General features: G+C 33.2%; 2 protein-coding genes across 2 annotated transcripts in view; one reads left to right on the top strand and one right to left on the bottom strand.

Annotated features, from left to right (window-relative positions):
- Window positions 1–21,362, top strand: part of LOC145266352 (gamma-aminobutyric acid type B receptor subunit 2-like) — a 1,041,657-nt gene that overhangs the window by 761,458 nt on the left and 258,837 nt on the right. The gene's annotated exons all lie outside the window — the stretch shown is intronic.
- LOC145266702 (uncharacterized) lies at window positions 19,266–20,461 on the bottom strand. Its single transcript, XM_080122627.1, has 2 exons — window positions 20,211–20,461; window positions 19,266–19,998 (listed from the first exon to the last, which is right to left on the bottom strand). Exons 1-2 carry the CDS (start codon window positions 20,421–20,423, stop codon window positions 19,378–19,380), a joined length of 834 nt encoding a protein of 277 aa, XP_079978753.1. The 5' UTR covers window positions 20,424–20,461; the 3' UTR covers window positions 19,266–19,377.

Raw genomic sequence — 21,362 nt, 5'->3', positions numbered from 1 at the left:
ATATTTTTCATCTCTAAACATATTTTACGTTTTAATTGCTAAACATGTTATATTTTTAATCTCTAAACATATTTACTATTTTAATTGCTAAACATATCATACTTTTTAATCTCTAGACATTTGCTAAACATATTATATTTTTAATCTCTAAATATATTTACTTTTTTAATTGCTAAATATATTATATTATCAATCTCAACACATATTTTACAGTTTAATTGTTAAACATATTAATTTTTTTAATCTCTTAACATATTTCACTTTTGAATTGCTAAACATATTTTACTTTTGTAATTGCTAAACATATGTTTTTTAATTGCTAAACATATTTACCTTTTTAATTTCTAAACATTTTATATTTTTTAATCTCTAAACATATTTTTACTTTTTAATTGCTTACCATATTATATTTTTAATCTCTAAACATATTTTACTTTTTAATTACTAAACATATTATACTTTTAATCTCTAAACATTTTTAATTTTTTAATTGCTAAACATTTTTTTATTTTTTAATCTCTAAACATATTGTATTTTTTAATTGCTAAATAATTTTATTTTTTAATTGCGAAATATATTATATTTTTTAATCCCTAAACATATTTTACTTTTTCATTGCTAAACATATTATATTTTTAATCTCTAAACATATTTTACGTTTTAATTGCTAAACATATTATATTTTTAATCTCTAAACATATTTACTATTTTAATTGCTAAACATCTCATACTTTTTAATCTCTAGACATATTTACCTTTTTAGTTGCTAAACATGTTATATTTTTAATCTCTAAACATATTTACCTTTTTAACTTCTAAACATATTATATTTTTAATTGCTAAACATATTTTCCTATTTAATTGCGAAACATATCATATTTTTTAATCTCCAATCATGTTAAATCCTTTCATTGCTAAACGTTATATTTTTTAATCCCTAAACATATTTACTATTTTAAATACAAAATATATTATATTTTTTAATCTCTAAACATATTTTATTTTTTAATTGCTAAACATATTTTACTTTTAAATTGCTAAACATATTATATTTTTAATTGCTAAACATATTTTACTTTTTAATTGCTAAAGATATTATATTTTAATCTCTAAACATATTTTACTTTTTAATTGCTAAACATATTATATTTTTAATTGCTAAACATATTTTACCTTTTAATTGCTAAACATATTATATTTTTTAATCTCTAAACATATTTTACTTTTTAATTGCTAACCATATTATATTTTTAATTGCTAAACATATTTTCCTTTTTAATTGCGAAACATATCATACTTTTTAATCCTCAATCATGTTAAATCCTTTCATTGCTAAACGTTATATGTTTTATCGCTTAATATATTATATTTCTTCTCTTTATATATTATATTTCTGATCTTTAAAAATATTATAGTTTTTAATATCTAGACATATATATTTTATTGCTAAACGCATTTTCATTTTCAATTTGTAGACATTTTTTCAATGATTGACATATTTTATATTTTATCCCATGCTATGCTTGTTTACTTAATAACTATTATTTTTCTTGTAAAACTTATCTTACATTTAATATCTAAACATTTTATTTTTTTATTTTTAAAGATTTCTTATTTTTATTGCATAAAATCGTATCGATTGAAATATAAACATATCCTATTTTTATCCCTAAATATCTATTACTAGCATGGGTGCCCGGCGTTGCCCGGGTATTTGGATGTGTATGCTGAGCAAAAAAGCGGTCAATTTTTTTTTAAATGTGACCCCTATTATGGCCTTTTAAAATTTATTGTTTTGGGCTCAAATCGAGGTATTAAGTTAGATCCATATCCAAGGAACATATATCTAAAATTTCAAGTGTTTAGACTCAAAATTGGCGGAGCAGTTTGGTAGAGTTCTCAAAGGTCAAATTGTTGAATTTTGACCCCTTAATCGCCAAATTTCTGTCCGAAAACCGGTCACATCGATTTTCCCAAACCTCAGTATATTTCGAGTCTGTAGACTTAAAATTGACAGAGTTATTGCGTAAGGAAATGTACACACAAAGACAGACACACAGATACACGATACACAGACACTTTCACTTTTATAGATATATAGATTTATCTATACTCCAATTTTTTATTTCTAAATATATCTTATTTAACTATACTCCAATTTTTGATCTCTAAATATATCTTATTTAACTATACTCCAATTTTTGATTTCTAAATATATCTTATTTAACTATACTCCAATTTTTGATCTCTGAATATATCTTATTTAACTATACTCCAATTTTTGATCTCTAAATATATCTTATTTAACTATACTCCAATTTTTGATCTCTAAATATATCTTATTTTTCTATGCTCCTATAAATATACGCTATAATCGCGTTGACGCACCGGGTCTCGGTAGATCACCGAAGTTAAGCAACGTTGAGTCCTGGTTAGTACCAGATGGGTGACCATTTGGGAACTCTAGACGCTGTATGTGCTCTCCGCTTATCCCGGCGTTTGTTTCCAGTCGTCCCGTACTTCACTTGCCACTGGTATTTAACAATGTCGACTCAGGAGAGATGTGGTTGGAGATTGCGCACCTCCTGCCACAAAAATTTCCCGCGCAGGCAACCCTTCGTGAGTATCCTTAGTCTGTCCAAGACTGAAAGAGCTTGTTTTTTTTTTCATAAATTTTGGTTTTTGTGTCTTGATATTCATATTAAAAAACATTTCTATTTTCTTTTAAAAATACAACTTTGTTATATACAGTGATGATCATATTTATTGGCACGGTAAAATAAAAGTTAAATTTTGTCTAATAAATTCTAAAAAAGGGATTAAATTAAAGAAAATAACAAAGTATATTATGTATTTTTAACTGGCCTTTCCCATGCAGCAATCGGATTTTAGAAAAAATAAATAACAAAGGAACAACAAACATAATTGCAAAAAACCCTTGTTCAAAATTATTGGCACGGCTTTGTTTTTCTTTTCGTATCAGTATAATATCAATTAATTTCCGGTTTACGTGCTTTCTGAACTTTTTTATAGCCATATTATGCTTGTTTAACGCTAATTCAGTGAATAATTTTTTTCAGATAATTTTTAGATAGCGATTTATTTAAATTATTATAAGTGACTAAATTATAATTTTCAATCGCCATGGTTAAAACTAAGGAACACAGCGAAGACGTCAGGAAGCTTGTTGTAGCATGCCATACCAATGGGGAGGGCTATGATAAGATTTCAAAGAAGCTAAACCTTCCCAAATCTACTGTTAGAGCCATAATAAACAAGTTCAAATCGCAAGGCCACGTTATGAGTTTAGAGGGTAGAGGGAGAAAAAGGATTCTTTCCCCAAGAGATGAACGGAAAATTGTTCGACAAGTAAAACAAAACCCAAGGATCTCTGTTGGGGAGATTGTTGATGAACAGAGCACCTCTGGAGTGAATGTATCTCGACATACAGTTGGTAGAGTTTTGAAGAGAGCTGGTTTAAAAGCATGTCGTCCGAGAAAGACTCCCTTATTGAAGCCTATGCACCTGAAAGCAAGGCTAGCCTTTGCAAAACGTCATATTGATAAAGATGTTGCATTCTGGAAACGTGTTCTATGGACTGACGAAACGAAAATAGAGTTATTTGGCCATAATAAACTGTCTTATATTTACAGAAAATCTGGCGAAGCTTTCCTGCCTAAGAACACCATACCCACAGTGAAGCACGGTGGAGGCAGTTTGATGTTTTGGGGATCCTTTGCTGCCTCTGGACCAGGGCGACTTGTTAAGGTCACAGGTAGCATAAAAAAGGAAGATTATGTTAAAATATTGGATGAAAACCTGAAAGACTCTGCTAAAGAGCTCTCACTTGGTCGTCGTTGGTGGTTCATGCAAGATAATGACCCAAAGCATTCGGCTAAACTGACTAAGAAATGGCTTGAGGACAATCATATTAATGTTTTGGAGTGGCCATCACAAAGCCCAGACCTTAATCCAATTGAAAATTTATGGAGAACATTAAAATTGAGGGTAATGCAAAGGAAGCCTAAGAATCTTATTCAATTGGGAGATTATTGTCAGGAAGAGTGGGCTAAAATTACTACTGAAGAGTGCAACAACTTGGTTGTAAACTATGAAAAGCGACTGAGGAAGGTAATCAAGGCCAAAGGCTATACAATTGATTATTAAATAAATCGTGCCAATAATTTTGAACAAGGGTTTTTTGCAATTATGTTTGTTGTTCCTTTGTTATTTATTTTTTCTAAAATCCGATTGCTGCATCGGAAAGGCCAGTTAAAAATACATAATATACTTTGTTATTTTCTTTAATTTAATCCCTTTTTTAGAATTTATTAGACAAAATTTAACTTTTATTTTACCGTGCCAATAAATATGATCATCACTGTATAGATCGTTGAATTACATTCATCTCCACAAGATCTAGCTAATTTGCATATTCTTTGAAACATTAATTTTAATTAATTCCCTAATAGTTTTTTTTTAAGGAGGGGTTCTTATGGGATGATCATCTTTACTTAACTATTACGTGTAATTATATTCATGCAGACATTCTACATGATTTATACTTGCGTAATATTTGCGTAAAAACCTTATAGCAAACACAAAACTCTTTCTATATATATTTATGTATCCATATATATATTTGTTTAAAAATTTTGAATATCAAACTCCTCTGTCAGTTTTTGGTTTACAGACATGAAACTAAATATATAGGGCATTCGAACCCATGCGAAACTTTACATTTGGGTTTTAGCCGGGGAAAAGCGGTGCAAAACTGTGAAAATTAAAAAATGGAATTCGCCAAGTGAAGTCGAACGACGGCATTACGAATATACATGCGTAACGTTATCAGTATTGGTTCATGTTTTAATTTTTAACCTTGCAGCAAACATGTCTTCATAGCTCAGGCATTAACGTCAAAGGAAAAAGTAAATCGTAAGCTGAACGTTTTGTTTCGATGCTCGGTGATGGTGTACGAGCCATTTTTTTTTTTTAACTTTTGAAATCATTATTGTATATTGGGTCCAATCTATATATCTATAAAAGTGAACGTGTCTGTGTGTCTGTGTGTCTGTGTGTCTGTGTGTCTGTCTGTGTACATTTCCCTACGCAATAACTCTGTCAATTTTTAGTCTATAGACTCGAAATTTGAAATACCGGGTACTGAGATTTGGGAAAATCGATGTGACGGGTGTCAGCCAGAAATTTGGCTGTTAAGCGGTCAACTTTCAACGATTTGACCTTTAAGAACTCTACCAAACTCCTCCGACAATTTTGGGTCTAGACACTTGAAATTTTAGATATAGGTTCCTTGAACATGGATCTAACTTAATAAAGAGATTTGAGCCCGAAACTATAAATTTTAAGGGGTCATAATAGGGGTCAAAGTTTTAAAAAATTAACCATTTTTTTTTTTGTTTTTTTTTTTTTTGCTTTTTTTGCACAGCATACACCTCCAAACACCCGAGCAAGGGGTCAAAGTTCAACGATTTGACCTTTGAAAATTCTACCAAACTCCTCCGCCAATTGTGGGTCTAAACACTTGAAATTTTAGATATAGGTTCCTTGGACATGGATATAACTTAATAACTTGATTTGAGTCCAAAACAATAAATGTTAAGGGGACATAATAGGGGGTCAAAGTTTTAAAAAATTGACCGCTTTTTCTTTTTTTTTTTTCTCAACATACACCTCCAAACACCCGGGCAACGCCGGGCTGAAATGCTAGTATAATATAATAATAAATACGAAATCTGCATTAATAAAAAATATCATGTTAAGCGTATTTTCTGACCGGGGGATGCCGGATGTCTTGCTAATAAACATAAACGCAAATATTTATTAGGTTGATAAGTTCTTAGAGAATTTGTAATTTTGATTTCAAATGATGTATTTTCAAATAAGTTTTTGTAGCAATACTGTTACTTTGTATATCATTTTGGATGGCGTTTTCCGCGCTATCTAATCGTTTTAAAACAAATATATCTTCTTTTTAGAACGTTGATTATAAAATGAAAAAAAAAGCAAATTCGCACAATTTTTTTTTAATTTAAATTCAAGACAGGCCGAAAAGCTGCTGAAACAGCTTGTGTTTGGTCCAGGAACCACTACATTAACGTACAACACGATGGTAGTTTAAGAAATTTCGTGGTGGCGACAAGAGTTTTGAAGTTGATGAGCATAGTGGTCGGCTATCGGATATTGACAACGATCAATTAAGAGCCTTCCTCGAAGGCAATCCACGCACAACTGTTCGAGAACTTGTTTCTTAATTAGCCGTAACGTATCCGATGATTTCCAACTTCTTGAGAGAGATTGGAAATATTAAAACAAACTTGATAAATGGGTGCTTCACGAATTGAACGACAACCAAAAGATACAGCGACCCTGCAGAAGTTGAACGAATTGGGTTATAAAACTCTGCCTCATCCACCATACTCTCCAGAACTCTTACCTACCGACTATCACTTTTCAAGCATCCCAACAACTTTCTGCGTAAGAAATGCTTCAAAAACCTAAGCGATATCAAAAAAGCCTTTAGCGACTTCATCGCCACCAGAACGCAAGATTTTTATGTTGCTGGCATAAATACACTTGTTTTGCGTTGGCAAAAGTGTGTTGATTCTGACGATGCTTATTCTGATCAGTAAATATTTGTTTGAGCGGAGATATGTTCATGCAGATTTAAAAGTTAAAATCTGCAAGAACTTTCTTGTCAACCTGATAATTCTTTTACTAAACGCATCTTATTCTTAAACATATATATTTTAATCTTTAAACATATTTTATTTTATATCTTATTTAATATATAATTATTTTTATTATTATACTCCTTTGAGATGAGTAATTTATGTATTTACTAGCATGGGTGCCCGGCGTTGCCCGGGTGTTTAGAGGTGTATGCTGAGCAAAAAAAAAAGGGGGTAATTTTTTAAACTTTGACCCCTATTATGACCCCTGAAAATTTATTGTTTTGGCCTCAAATCAAGTTATTACGTTAGATCCATGTCCACGAAACCTATATCTAAAATTTCAAGGGTGTAGACCCAAAATTGTCGGAGGAGTTTGGTAGAGTTCTTAAAGGTCAAATCGTTGAAATTTGACCCCTTAACAGCCAAATTTCTGGCTGACACCCGTCACATCGATTTTCCCAAATCTCAGTACCCGGTATTTCAAATTTCGAGTCTATAGACTAAAAATTGACAGAGTTATTGCGTAGGGAAATGTACACAGACAGACAGACACACAGACACACAGACACACAGACAGACACGTTCACTTTTATAGATATATAGATTTGCAGAATGTTTTCCTCATCTTCGTAGCTTTTGCTGCCTCACCAAGTTCATCGGGCCGGATTTGGTTAGAATTGAAACCGCTATCTTCAGGCAATGCTCGCCTGGAACCGTAGGGATTCAACCCCTTTATGCACTGAATAGTTAGCTGAAACGTGAAGAAACAACCTGAACAACTATGAAGATGATGATTACAGTTCGAAAATAAATTTCTTTTTATTGCTAAACATATTTGATTTTTTTAATTTCTAAACATGTCTTATTTTTTAATATTTTTTGCTAAACGCATTTTATTTTTCAAAAATATATTTTTATTGCTAAATACATCTTACTTCTAAGCATCATATCTTTGCATCTCTACACATATTTTTGGGTATCAAGATATTTTTCATCGCTAAACGTATCTCATTTTTAATTTCAAAGCCCATCTTTTTTTTTTTCATAGCTAAACGCATCTGATTTTTCATTGCTAAACGCATTTTTTTAATTACTGAACGCATCTTATATATTTGGGCTAAATGCTTATATTTTTTTATTTGACATCTGATATTTCATCGCTAAACGTATATATATATTTTTAATTACTGAACGCATCTTATATTTTATGCCTAAACACATCTCATTTTTCATCACTAAAAGCATACATTTTTTTAATTTCTGAACGCATGTTTTATGACTAAACGCATCTGATGTTTCATCGCTAAACGCATATATATCTTGTAATTACAGAACGCATCTTATGTTTTATGGTTAAACGCATCTGATTTTTCGTCCCAATTTTCAATGCACTTTTTCAACAATAGTCGTCAGTGCAACTGGTCTGATGAAAAGAAACCTTGTAAACTACATCGAATCCTTCTCTGGTTCTCCAAGTGTTCATGAAGAGATATCAAGAATTCTAAAAAGTCCGTGGATACTCTGCAATCGTGGGTTCGATTGCAACTAAGACTCTGGGGTAGGGTTCATTGCACCATACAATCCTTTAAAAATGAAAAATAAAACAAAAAAGGCATTATAAAACGCATCTCATATTTCATGGCTAAACGTTAATCGTAACATGCATATTGTTTATATCCAAGCGCATCCCATATTTCACAGCTAAACGCATCTTATTTTTTTTTGTCGTTAAACACTTATTTTACATTGATAAACACATTTAATTTTTCAGCACTTGTTTTCTTTTATTTCAGTTTCTTAAACACATCTTCTTTTTTTTTTTTTTTTGCTAAAAGTTTATGGTCTTTCGTCACTTCACGTAACTTATTTTTCATCGCTAAATCGATATTTTGTAAAATCTTTGCCACCCCCTCTGCAAAACCTTCGAAACAAATCCTCGTCGACCTACAACAACTGTACAAAAAAATCCCTTGTTTTCCCTGTCATGGACCTGCATCAGAAGCAGAGATGCATCACTGAATTCCTGGCAAAAGTCCACTGAGAATGGTGGTAACCATGTGGAAAATATTTACCACTCCTGTCTTTCGTATGTCTTCAAACTTTTTAATTAAAAAAAAGGAGGCTTTACTTTTGGTACGACCCTCATACGACAAAGCGTGCTCCGAACGCCCATGCACAGCCATCGTTCATCGCTGAAAATAGTGCATTTAAAATTGTCGCGACTTTGTAGAAAAATACATTCTTGAGCACAACAGGTCGTTCGTTTTAAAGGTACCACTCCCGTCTTCATAACTCTTCACAACTTTTACTTAGATAGAAATAAGAGGCTTTCTTTTTGGAACGACCCTCGATACACACACACAAAAAAGGACATCTATGCTGATGACACGACCATCTACGGCAACAAATCAAAAGCTGTAAATGACAAAGTTCTCTCTGATTCTCTCTCCTCTGATCTCGAGCGCGTGGTTCTGTGGGGGAAGTCGTGGCTGGTTACCTTTAATGCATCTAAAACCAAACTCCTATCTTTACATCATCAACGCTCCGATCCCCATCTCGTATCAATTGAAATCGATGGCTCTCGTCTAGGAGAAGCCCCGTATTTTGACAAGCTTCTGGGTTTGTCCTTTACTCCTGATCTGAAATGGAACACGTACATCAAGTCTGTTGCCAAGGTCGCTGGAAAGATGGTGGGATCCTTCTACCGCTCCAGAAGATATCTCACTACTGATGCAATTCTCTATCTATATAAAAGCCAAGTACGTCCAAGGATGGAATACTGCTGCTATATCTGGACAGGAGCTGCTAAAAACAACCTATCCTGCCTTGAGAGAGTACAAAATAGACTTCGTGGCTTAGTGGGGGATGCCCTTTTCTCTACCCTGCAACCTCTCTCCCACAGAAGAGACGTTGCGAGCCTATCCTTGTTGTATCGTTATTTCCATGGCAGGTGCTCGTCTGAACTCCAATCTCTGGTCCCCCCCTCGCCAATCTTTCACGAAAAACACCCGTCTAGCTGAATCCACTGTGAAAAATTCCCCCCACCCTTTATCTGTGCCTAAATCAAAACGTGGATTCTATGAACAAAGCTTCTTTCTTAGAACTGCACGCCTGTGGAACTCTGTTCCGTCTGCCTGCTTCCCACCTGACTACAACTTGGATGTCTTCAAGTCCAACGTTAACAAATTCCTAATGAACCGCCCCCTTAAGTAAACACTTCATCAAATCTCCACACTAACGTACTGTACTTGCAATAACCCTTATCCCTGAGTGGCTTTCGGGCCTTGATAAGTGGTGACCACCGTGTAAAAAAAAAAAAGTTTTAACGTAATTTCAAGTTTATAATAATTGTTAAAAACATTGCCTACACATGGAAATACGAGATGCCTTCAAAAAGTGGCCAGACTTTTTTTGTACAGACATTTCAAATTGTCGTAGACTCTTGAAACTTCAGTATGTTATTCTTATACATTTATGAAATGACTGACTTTATGATTTCAAGTTCAAATGAACAGCTTCAATAGGAATTGGAATACACGTTACTACAGCCTGATTTTCACGGCTGGTGAATTTCAAAAATGCAATCTAGACCTGAGGACACTTTAGAAGAACAATACGAAATTAAATTATGTTTTAAACTTGAAATAAAAATCCCACAGAACTGTATGGAATGCTTCAGACTGCTTTTGGACCATCTTGCATGAATCGAGCATTAGTTTTTGAGTGGCATAAGAGATTCAAGGAAAGCTAGAGTCTGTTGGGGATGATGATAGGTGTGGGATGAGTAAGCAAGTCCGAACACCAGTGTTGATTGGCCAAATAAAGAATTTCATGCACAAGGACGGTCGAGTGTCTATAGAGACAATAAGCGCACAGTTTGATGTCAGTGTGAGAACGGTACACACAATTATTCACGGGGAACTGAAGATACGAAAGATTTTTGCGGATGCACCAGTCTGCAACTCTATTCTTGTCATATACTATTTGACTAAGATGACAAGATAGTTCCTCGCCCTCCCTATTGTCCAGACCTTGCTCCCTGCGACTTTTGGTTATTCCCTAAGCCCAGGGAAAATCTGTCTTTATCAGATGATTCAGGAGATAAAAGAGGTTGTGACAAGGGTCATTGAGGACTTTCATGGAGCCTTCTAGAAGTTGTTGGAACGGTACAACAAGTGCATTGGAGCCGGAGGAGATCACTTCAAAGGAGACTTGAGTTTCATGTGTGTACTATCAATGAAAGTGTCCATACGCAAAAAGTATGGAAACTTATTGAAGTCAACTAATATGTTAAAATATCTGTCGGCTATTTTTTATTTAAATGCATTTCGGGTATGCTACGCTACGAAACGTATGCTAAAGTGCACATGTGCATCTACATGAATGCAACGGTGCACAATTTTCCGATGCATTTAACAACCGGTTGATGATCAAAACACCATTTGCAATGTTTTTGTTCTTTTTTTTTTTCTTGAAAAGAAAATGGAATAAAAATTGAATAAATACATTTTATTCAAATGGATTTCGACGAAGGATTTTCAATTCACGACTGCTATGTAATGGAAACAAATTTTGGAAATAAAATTGTTGAAAACATTTCGAAGTCGAATAAAAAACACAAAACTTTCGCGTTTTATTTTGTTTAATTTCTTTTAATCTAGTTTTGTTTGTCGTTTGTCTCCAAATGGAAATTTTGTAAAAAAAAAAAAAAATTTTTTTTTTTTTTTTTTTACTTATTTCTGACCCAAAACTTTTAAATTATGCATTTTGCTCGTCTAGTAATGGCTACGATTTTCGAACTCAACTGATGAGAAGACAAAAGATAAAGATTTGTTTTTATGTCGACAAAAACAATGAGGGTAGGAGTTAAGTAGGAGGGAGTAGAATAAGGAAATGTTAGGAAGGAGGATTCAATAAGATGAGTGAAGGACCAACGGGGAGGACAAATCAAGAAGGCAGAGTTGAAAGCGGCGCGAGATGAGGAGGAAATATTCTTTCTTGCTTAACAGAGCACAAAACCGACTTTGCAATCTAGTGAGCGATGTTCTCTTCTCCACTCTACATTCTCTTGCTCATAGAAAAGTTACTAGTCTTTCTTTATGTTATCGTTATTTTCATAGTAGCTCGACTCTATTACAACCCTTGTAAATCATTCATAACAAAAACTCATCTAACTACGACCATTGTCAAAAATTCTTTTTCTCTGTATACCTAGAATGCTGATTGCTGAGTTTGCATATTATTATTATTATTATTATTATTATTATTATTATTATTGTTGTTGTTATTATTGTTGTTGTTGTTGTTATTGTTATTATCGTTATTATTATTATTATTGTTGTTGTTGTTGTTGTTGTTGTTATTGTTATTATTGTTATTATTATTATTATTGTTGTTGTAGTTGTTGTTGTTGTTATACTGCCTCCCCACGAGGGGAGAGTTAGACACAGGTCAGTTTTTAATGTGGGGAAAATTCAACTCCCCAAAAAGGAGCACTCTGGATAGGAACAAACATAAAAAAATTACCTCAATCAAGAAGGGGTTCTCCTCCACTGATCAAGGTCAGAAAAGGTGAAGTGTAGTATCAGAACAGATACTACACTTTGCTCCTAGCCAATTGTCACTCAGACTCAGGAAACGCCACGAGGTGTTTTAAAAGTGAATTCTTAGATGATGGTCCGTGTGCTTTTTCTTTTTCTCATTTCTTCTTATTCTCTGCCTTCTTTTTTCTTTTTTTTTTTTTTCGTATTTTTCGTATTTTCTTCGAACATTTCCTATTTTTAATATTCTTTTACATTTTGTTTTGTCCCCCCCCCGCCCTTTTCTCCTTCTTCTTTTCTTTCTTTTCCCCCATTCTTCTTCTTCTTTTTCTTCTTTTTCTTCTTCTTCTTATTTTTCCTTCCACCCTTTTTTCTTGTTTTCTTCTTCTCCTTTTTTCCTGTTTTATCGCTTTTTCTTCTTATACTCGTTCTTCGTATTTTTCCTCGTATTTTTCGCATTTTTAATAGTCTTCTTCTTCTTCTTCTACTTCTTCTTCTTTTTCTCTCCTTTTTCTCTCCTTCTTTCTCTTCTTTTATCACTTTCTTCTTCTATTTCTTCTGCCCTTCTCCTTTCTATCTTTCTTCTACATTGTTTTCTTCTTCTGTCTTTCTTTTTCTCTTCTACTATTTTTCTTTTTATCTTTTTCTTCTTTTTCTTATTTTTCTCGTATTATTCTTACTCCTCGAATTCTTCGAATCCTTCTTTATTTTTAACCTCCTCCAACTTACCTTCTCCTTCTTTCCTATCCCTTCACACTCCTATATCTCATACTCGTCCTTCTCCCTCATTTTTGTCTCCTCTTCTCTCTCTCTCTTTCCACCATGACCCAATCATAAAATCCTAACCCACACCTCCTCTTGAACACGTAACCACTCATCTCTCCGTAAAACCAATCGATGTTCCATTTTATCCAAATTCTTTTTCTAATCAGCAATAATTGTCATAACTCTATGTTAAAAATATTAATTTTTTTTAATTTTATCCAATCATTTCTTGGCATTCATTTTTTTTTTTCTCGATTTTAACTGCGTTCCTATGATTTCCGCTTTTGTTGTGAGCAATCCGTTCGGCCAGCACCAAAGAATCATATTTCAATTAATTTCGAATTGCTTTAATCGAGGAAAATTTTCCACTAATTAAATGCGAGTCCGAAAAGCAACAAAGTAATAAAATGGCTGCCATTTTGAACAGATGTAATCAGGCCATTTTCATTTTGTTATTTTTAAGATTTGACTTTTTTTTTTTTTCAAAAACAAGAATGCGGTAATTCAAAGATACGGACGTTTTCCACAAAGTACATCAATTCTGATGCAATCCTCTACCGCTATGAGAGCCAGATTCACTCTAAGATGTTAGTAGAATCAGGAAGTGCCCCATTGAAGAGTAAAAAAAAAAAAAAAAAAAAAAAAAAACAGTTCTTGCTACGGATTTTTTTACAAAGGGACCCAGAGATCGGGGCTGGGTTGTTGTGTTCTCCTATCTGGGGCGTGGGTACACTCTTTTTTTTAATTTGATATAAAATCGACTTTACAATCTAGTAGGGGGATTGTTTCCGTCCTTACATGCTTTTTCACGCTGAACTGATATTTCAGACCTTTTTTTTTATTATATACTTATGATATAGTAGGCGCTCGATTAAGCTCCGATCCCTCTTTGTGTTACATGATAAGGGCTGTCCCCTTTTCATGTAAGTATAAAAATGGAGAATTTAATTTAAAATGAAAATGAAATAGCAATAGACAAATTCGAACCTCGTAATTTAGTTTAGAAATAGATTACGTGTGAGAATTTAAAAATGTAAAACAAACATTTGTTTAGAATATAGATAAATATTTCAAGGAAAGAATGTTAACTATCAAGTTTGTTATGAAATTTTAAATTGAAAGAATGCAGCTTATAAGATAATGTTTTTAACATATTGGATAAATAGGTTACTGAATATAGGTTAAAATTCCTTTTGTAGAAATAGGAAAAGTTTTGGACACGTATGTCCAGAAAACGTGAAAGAAGGCACATGTTTTAACATGTGTATGACGTCACGGAAAATAGAAAGTTCTAGGAATAGAGAAAAAACTTTAGAGTTAATCAGTCAGTGAAGAAACTCGGAGAGAGACAGTCAGGCGTCTAGGAAGCGAGACATCACTTCAAGAAAAAAATGTGAGACTTTGAATTCTTGGTGATGGAAACACGGCCGTGTGACGAAATAAACCATCAAGTGTTTTTTGTAAAGCTCGTCTTGTCTTATGATTCTTACAAAAAGGTAAAGTCCAATTGTATTATATATTTGTGTTATAAAATGTCTTTTCATACACATCTCGACTTCTCATATCCACAATGAGAATCGACATCATCATGTCTACACAATGTCTTCACTCCAAGAGCTTTCTTCTTCCAATCTTCAACACAATTAAGGAATGAACAGTTTTAATTTAAAATATAAGAATCATAACATGAACAATCTCTCTAAGTCTCTTACAACATCTCTCTCTCTCTCTCTCTCTCTCTCTCTCTCTCTCTCTCTCTCTCTGAGTCTTTCAACATCCCTCTCTGTAATAAGACAAACACTCTTCTAATAAGACTCTAAGACTCTCTCACAAGACAAACATCATATGTAATAAGACAAGAAAAAAATAAGATTCTTTCTAAGACCCTCTCTTTCAATGATAACACTATGTAACATTTGTAAAAAATCCGTAACCAGAACTCGTTTAGCCTCTCGGTAGGCTCACGACTGAGCTTCGATCTCTGGGTCTCCTTGTAAAACATCCGTTGCAAGAACTCGTTTTTTATTTGTCTTTTGTTTGTTTGTTTTTTTGTTGTTGTTTTTTTTACTTTTCAACTTATTCTACTAACATTTATATGGTTTAAAATCAATCAAGAATTTTCTGACAATCCTTTATATATTTTTTTTCGAACAGGTGTCTTGATTTTAACCAACGGTTGCTTTGTTTTCGACAATCAATAATTCTTTTTTTCTTCTTCTTTTTGCTTGACTAAGTATAGGGTGGAACGATAAGATTGTCGCATTAGAAAAAACGACATTCTTCCATTTCCGTTTGATGAAAACCTGTTTTTTTTTCTTTTTTCTTGTTTTTTTTTTCTTGTTTTTTTTTGTTTTTTGTTTTTTTTGTAAGCCATCTACTAGTTGACCAGTTGTGTACAAATCCTAAAAGCGATCGGAGCTTATATCTTGTCTGAAAGTGGCACAATGTTCAACTAGCGAGATTGGAGATGCGCCGCTGTACAATACATGTTCTCTACCGATCAAAGCTATGACAACAACAGGACGATTGCCAGCACCTTGATAATGCAAGTCCGGACAATACAATGCTTGAGAGTCACAGCTAGCCGAAGTTTCCGACCACGGTTATGGTCTTTGGGATGGTTGCAAGTGAGAGCCACTTCATACTACCTCATATCTTTATAGTTGGCTTGAAAGTCAACACCAAAGTGTACCTGGATGTGCTGAAGAGTGTGATGATCCCTGGTGCAATCAGGTGGTCGCTGGCGAGCCCTAGGTGTGACAGCAGGACTCGGCACCAGCCAACAAGTCAAAAGAGACCTAGGTTTGACTTCAGAAAGAGTGCTACGACTGGCTGCCACCTCTCCCGACCTGAACCCGCTGAACTACTCGTTTGGTCCTTCGTCGAGAACATCACCAACATGATGTGTCACAACACCAAATTCAGCTTGATTGCCACCATCCACCAGATATTCTCCGAGCTTCCGCCAGCGCTGGTTAAAAAGGCATGCTGCCAGTTCCGGACCCGTATCAAGGCGATGATTGAAAGCTGAAGGCGGCTACATTGAATAGATATTAGCTCTACTAAATAATCAAGTTACTTAATTGATTTTTTCAATAAAATTTTTAAAATGAAGCTGTAGTGTTGTTTTTTTTTAGGGAGGGGGGAACAAATTTATTGTTCCGCCCTGTACATACCCGTGTCAAGTGAACCTACTACAGTAATATTGAGAAAAGAGTATCGTCCTCCTTATGGGCCATACTGTGGAACGTCCGACTATCAACTTGATTGTTGTAGGTTCAAACTCTGATTTGGGATGGGTGCTAGTCTAGCCGCACTTAAGAGCTGTGAAACAGCGAAACAGTCTGTCTATGAATAACAACTTAATCCCCCCCTCCTTTGATAAAGCATTGTCGTAAACAGTTTCACTTGCTACTTGCTTAGCATAACTCAATGCTCTTTGTAAATAAACTCGAGCACTGTAAAAATGGCGGTCAATGATTAAATATTTGAAGACGAAATCGATCTGGCTGGCTAGATAGTGGAATGCCTGACTATCAAGTTGATGGTTGGAGGTCCGGACTCTGGTTCGTGGTGATTACTAGTTTAGGCGCACTGAAGATACAACTTGATATCCTTGTTTTATCGTTATTTTCATGGCAAGTGCTCGTCTGAACTCCAATCTCTGGTCCCCCCTCGCCAATCTTTCACGAAAAACACCCGTCTAGCTGAATCCACTGTGAAAATTTTCCCCCACTCTATATCTGTGCCTAAATCAAAACGCGGATTCCATGAACAAAGCTTCTTTCTTAGAACTGCACGCCTGTGGAACTCTGTTCCGTCGTCCTGCTTCCCATCGGACTACAACTTGGATGTCTTCAAGTCCAATGTTAACAAATTCCACCCACCCCCCTAATTAAATACTTCATCAAATCTCCACACTAACGTAATGTACTTGCAATAACCCTTATCCCTGAGTGGCTTCCGGGCCTTGATAAGTGGTGATCACCGTGTAAAAAAAAAAAACAAACTGTGACACAGTAAAACAGCCTATAAGAGCAAAGTTTCAATTAATATATGAGTACTTTCAAAGTGCTGTGCGCGAAGTACCGCAGATATAGGATGAACTCGATAGTATATAGCTAGAGCTATATTAATACAACGGATAAAAGATCAATAATTGTGGAATTATAAATCAGCTTTAAAAGGAGAAACAAAGCAAAATCAGAGTAAGCCCCCCCCCATACTTGGGCAGAGCACTGTCGTAAACTAACACCCAATCCGAACCAGAGTTCGAACCTACAACCATCAATTTGATAGTCGGACGTTCCACTGATTTTGTTTAGTTTCTTCTTTTTGAAGCAGATTTATAATTTCACAATTATTGATCTTTTATCCTCTCTCTCTCTCTCTCTCTCTCTCTCTCTCTCTAAATATATATATAATATATAATTAATATATAATATATATAATATATATGATATATAATATAAATATATAATATAAATATAATATATATATAATATATATAATATATATATATATAATATTTAGTATAAATGGTTCTTAATAAAAACTGAAGACAGTGCTCAATACTGTTGTAGAGCAAATAAACTTAACTAAAATTAAATAAACTTAAATAAATTTTACAGAAAGATACGGTAATAAAAAGTAAAACGTATATAATATATATATATATATATATATATATATATATATATATATATATATATATATATATTAGATTTTTCAGATGTAAGAGATGATATAATCATTTTCAAAGTCACACCGTCGCAGCTTACATGAATTCAAGACACGAGTTTTGCCCTCATTTGGGCTCATAAGTTGAAAACACTCGGGATTCGAAACCCGAATCTCTTTCTATTTAAGCAACCACGCCACACAAGAAAGTCTATAAGCTAACACAAATCAAGCAAACCATGGCAATATATATATATATATATATATATATATATATATATATATATATATATATATATATATTAAGACCCGCTTTTTCATAGAAGGGCTCTTATTTAGAACACTTTGATTCTTTTATATATATATATATATATATATATATATATATATATATATATATATATATATATATAAAAGAATCAAAGTGTTCTAAATAAGAGCCCTTCTATGAAAAAGCGGGTCTTAATTGTTGGCACAAAACTTTCTCAAGTATGTGCCGGTGCCTTGCTTCAAAGCCGTATACACATTGAGAAGCCTCTGTCACCAACTTAACTGCTCGTTCAACACCTTGGGATTGTAAAGGGAAATCTGGCAAGTCAAGCTTTTCGCCTGTTAACAATGAACTCTCTAATTCACTGTCAGAAAAGTCTTGTGTAAGTGGTGGCTCACAGACTCAATTTACTGACAAATCTATTAAATTTGTCCAGTGTAGAGCCTTGAAGTTGATCATCGGGATCTTTTGAAGTCTTTTCTTGGCTGGTTCCCCTCTTCTGAAACAATATAAAAAATAATTTGAGTTTAATCTTTAAATGCAATTTATACTGCTTTAATAAGATTTGGTGAAATTAAATGTAATCTTTAAAATGGCACAATAAATTGATGTTTTATATGAAGAAATATTAACTTACCAAATTGTCAAAATTCTTTTTATTCCCTCTTCTCTTACTTCAAGTTCATCTGATTTTAGCATAGAAAATAAAATATTTTCTGGCAGTAATGCAAAAGCATTAAACTGAATGTTTTTAAGTGTAATTTTTTTAATTTCAGTTGGTTGCTTCTGTATTTTCTGAATCATATTATAAATGTACATTTGTTGGTGGTGGAATTTGTTATTTTTCTAATGTCAAACCAACAAATCGCATATACATTTACAATAAAATTGATCAAACTATGCAATTTGGTTGAAAGATTATGCGGATATGTCCCACGAGTCCATAGGCACATGAACCTGATAGCCAACGTTAACCATCTAGCCTGGTTCAATGGTATAATTTTCCAGGATACAAATCTAGGGTCTACCTTACCTCTAGAAATCCCAACTGTATACTCGTAGAGCAGTCTTTGGTCACTACTTAGGCTATCCTTGTCTTCAAATTCACACTCCAAGGGATTCCCAACAGCGGAAAATGCTATGTGTGTTAAATTATGGCAATCATTTGCACATAATTTACCCAATGGCGCACTGAATGTTGTGGGGCTTTTTGTGGTGCCATCTAAATGTTTGAACAAAGCCCTAAATGGAAGTTCATTCTGGTGTAAGGAGCAACCAATAGTATGAAGATTTTTTTTAATTTTTTTTTCTAAACTTTTGAATTCCTCTAAAACATCAGCCACTTGCTCTGCAAGAACATTACCAGTTGCTCCAGTATCCGGAAGAATTCGCTGAGTCAAATATAGACTCTCATTTGCTGTTTCTTTTGTTATTGTGAGGTGACGTTCAGATGCTTTGGGTTTTTTTTCACAATTTGAAATCCATTTACATCCACTGATTCTTTGTAGAGCAGTGTCTCTTTGTCTGTCCTCCCATCAACACCTATACAAAGAAGATTTTCCATATTTTTGCTGTGGTTTTGATAGGCATCTGCGTTTACTTTAGCTTTTGCCCTATCAATTTTACATTTATCCATATAGATATTCTTTATATCTATATTAGGGATAAGAAGGCCCATGGCCCTCAAATCCAAGAGCAGGGCATTGCCAAGACTGGCTCCAAGATTAGAGGATATATCACCCCTGACTAATTCAAGAGCAAACCTTGGAATTTTTGTAAGGTTATAGGGCACTTTGAGAGGACTATCTGGCTGTATGTAATCTGCTTCATCACTTGGAGAAGATGAGTGACTTAGAGATGTACTTGGAGAAACATGATCTTGAATAGATGATGTTGATGCTATGGGAGATGTTTTTTGTTGGATTTCTCTTTCTCCTTTTCTTTTACTTTTTTTTATTGCGGTTTTATCTATTGGACCAAGTTGGAATGTGCCCTTGGGCCCTATTTTACTCCTTTGGTCTTTTAAATATTCTCGGTCTTCCGTAGGAACCTGGAATATCAGATTAAAATGAAATTTACTAAGATTAAAAATACAGTTTAACATATTAAATTAAAAATATTTTACATGTAAAATAAAATGAAAAAATTGATTTAAATATTTATTTCAACTGTGGAAATGTTTTTTCTCAAAATTTACATAATTTATAAATTAAGTTATCCCTTTCATAATAAATTAAAAAATAAAAATAGAAAATAACTTACTTTTCGCTTCAGAGGGCAAGTGCAGATGATGTGCTTGGTCTGGCAATTTTCTTTGTCGCATTTGACATTAATATTGTCACAACTTAAAATGGGAAGCTTGCACAAACATGATGAAATATCAAATAATGTATCTATTTTTTCTTTCCAGAATTTTGTTTGGGCAGCAGGTAGATGTTTCCTATTTATTTGCTTTGCCTTCTGAAAGCATAGCATATTCACCTTGACGACAACACTATTTTCATTTAACAAAGGCAAACGAGGGTCGACAGCCTTCCAAATATTTATCACGTCATTTGCTATTAATTTCGAAATACCGTAACAAGAAAGATGGAGATAAGTGTTAATTAAAAAAATAGCTATATTGAATTATTTGTCTAAAGGTTGGTGGCTCTGTTTTATCCAAAGGTGATGGTAAACCTGAAAATTTAATTGCGCCTTTACTTCGAGTGGAAACTCCAGTGTTTTTTCAGCCATTTTTAAAATTAAAATATCTGTAAAAAGAAACACACACACACATATATAATATTATCAGATTACACACGAAAATATTTTTTTAAATTGGAAATAAATTTCAAAATTTATTTTAAAAAAATGTTTTACTTACCAATCAATAGAGTTTAGTTCAAAAACTAATTCGTAAACCAAAATCAGCCTTTAAAAAACACTGAATTTTGAAATATAAATAAATGACAATAATTATAAAAAGTTTAAACATTTTAATAGTTGTGTTTAATTTGTTAAATTAAATATTTTAATAGTATGTTTAATTTGTTAAATGAACTATTTTAATAGTATGTTTAATTTCTTAAATTAATTCGTGTGAATTCGAAGGTTAAAAAATGTAAACAAGGGGCAGATAAATACTACCGGTGAAAGTCGAAAAAAATATCCAATAAATAAAACTTCTTTTACTAAGTCGTCATTTGTATTTGAAACTATATATTTTAATATATTTTATTTTTGTTTTTGGTCATTTTATTAAAATTAATATTAAAATAGATAATAAACTTTAAACAATAATTTCTTTAATAGATTTTATTATTTTACTCTAGTTTAACCTCGGATTTAATTTTATGGATACATATTTCCGGTGTCACCGAAATTACGACTAAGATTGCAAATATTGATGTCTTTAAATTCAATTTCGCAAAA

Source organism: Euprymna scolopes, chromosome 41, assembly GCF_053919585.1.
Source record: "Euprymna scolopes isolate OS-2025 chromosome 41, ASM5391958v1, whole genome shotgun sequence".
NCBI classification, from domain to species: Eukaryota; Metazoa; Mollusca; class Cephalopoda; order Sepiida; family Sepiolidae; genus Euprymna; species Euprymna scolopes.
The sequence above is the reverse complement of the archived record's forward strand: the minus strand, read 5'-3'. Positions and strand labels throughout refer to the sequence as shown.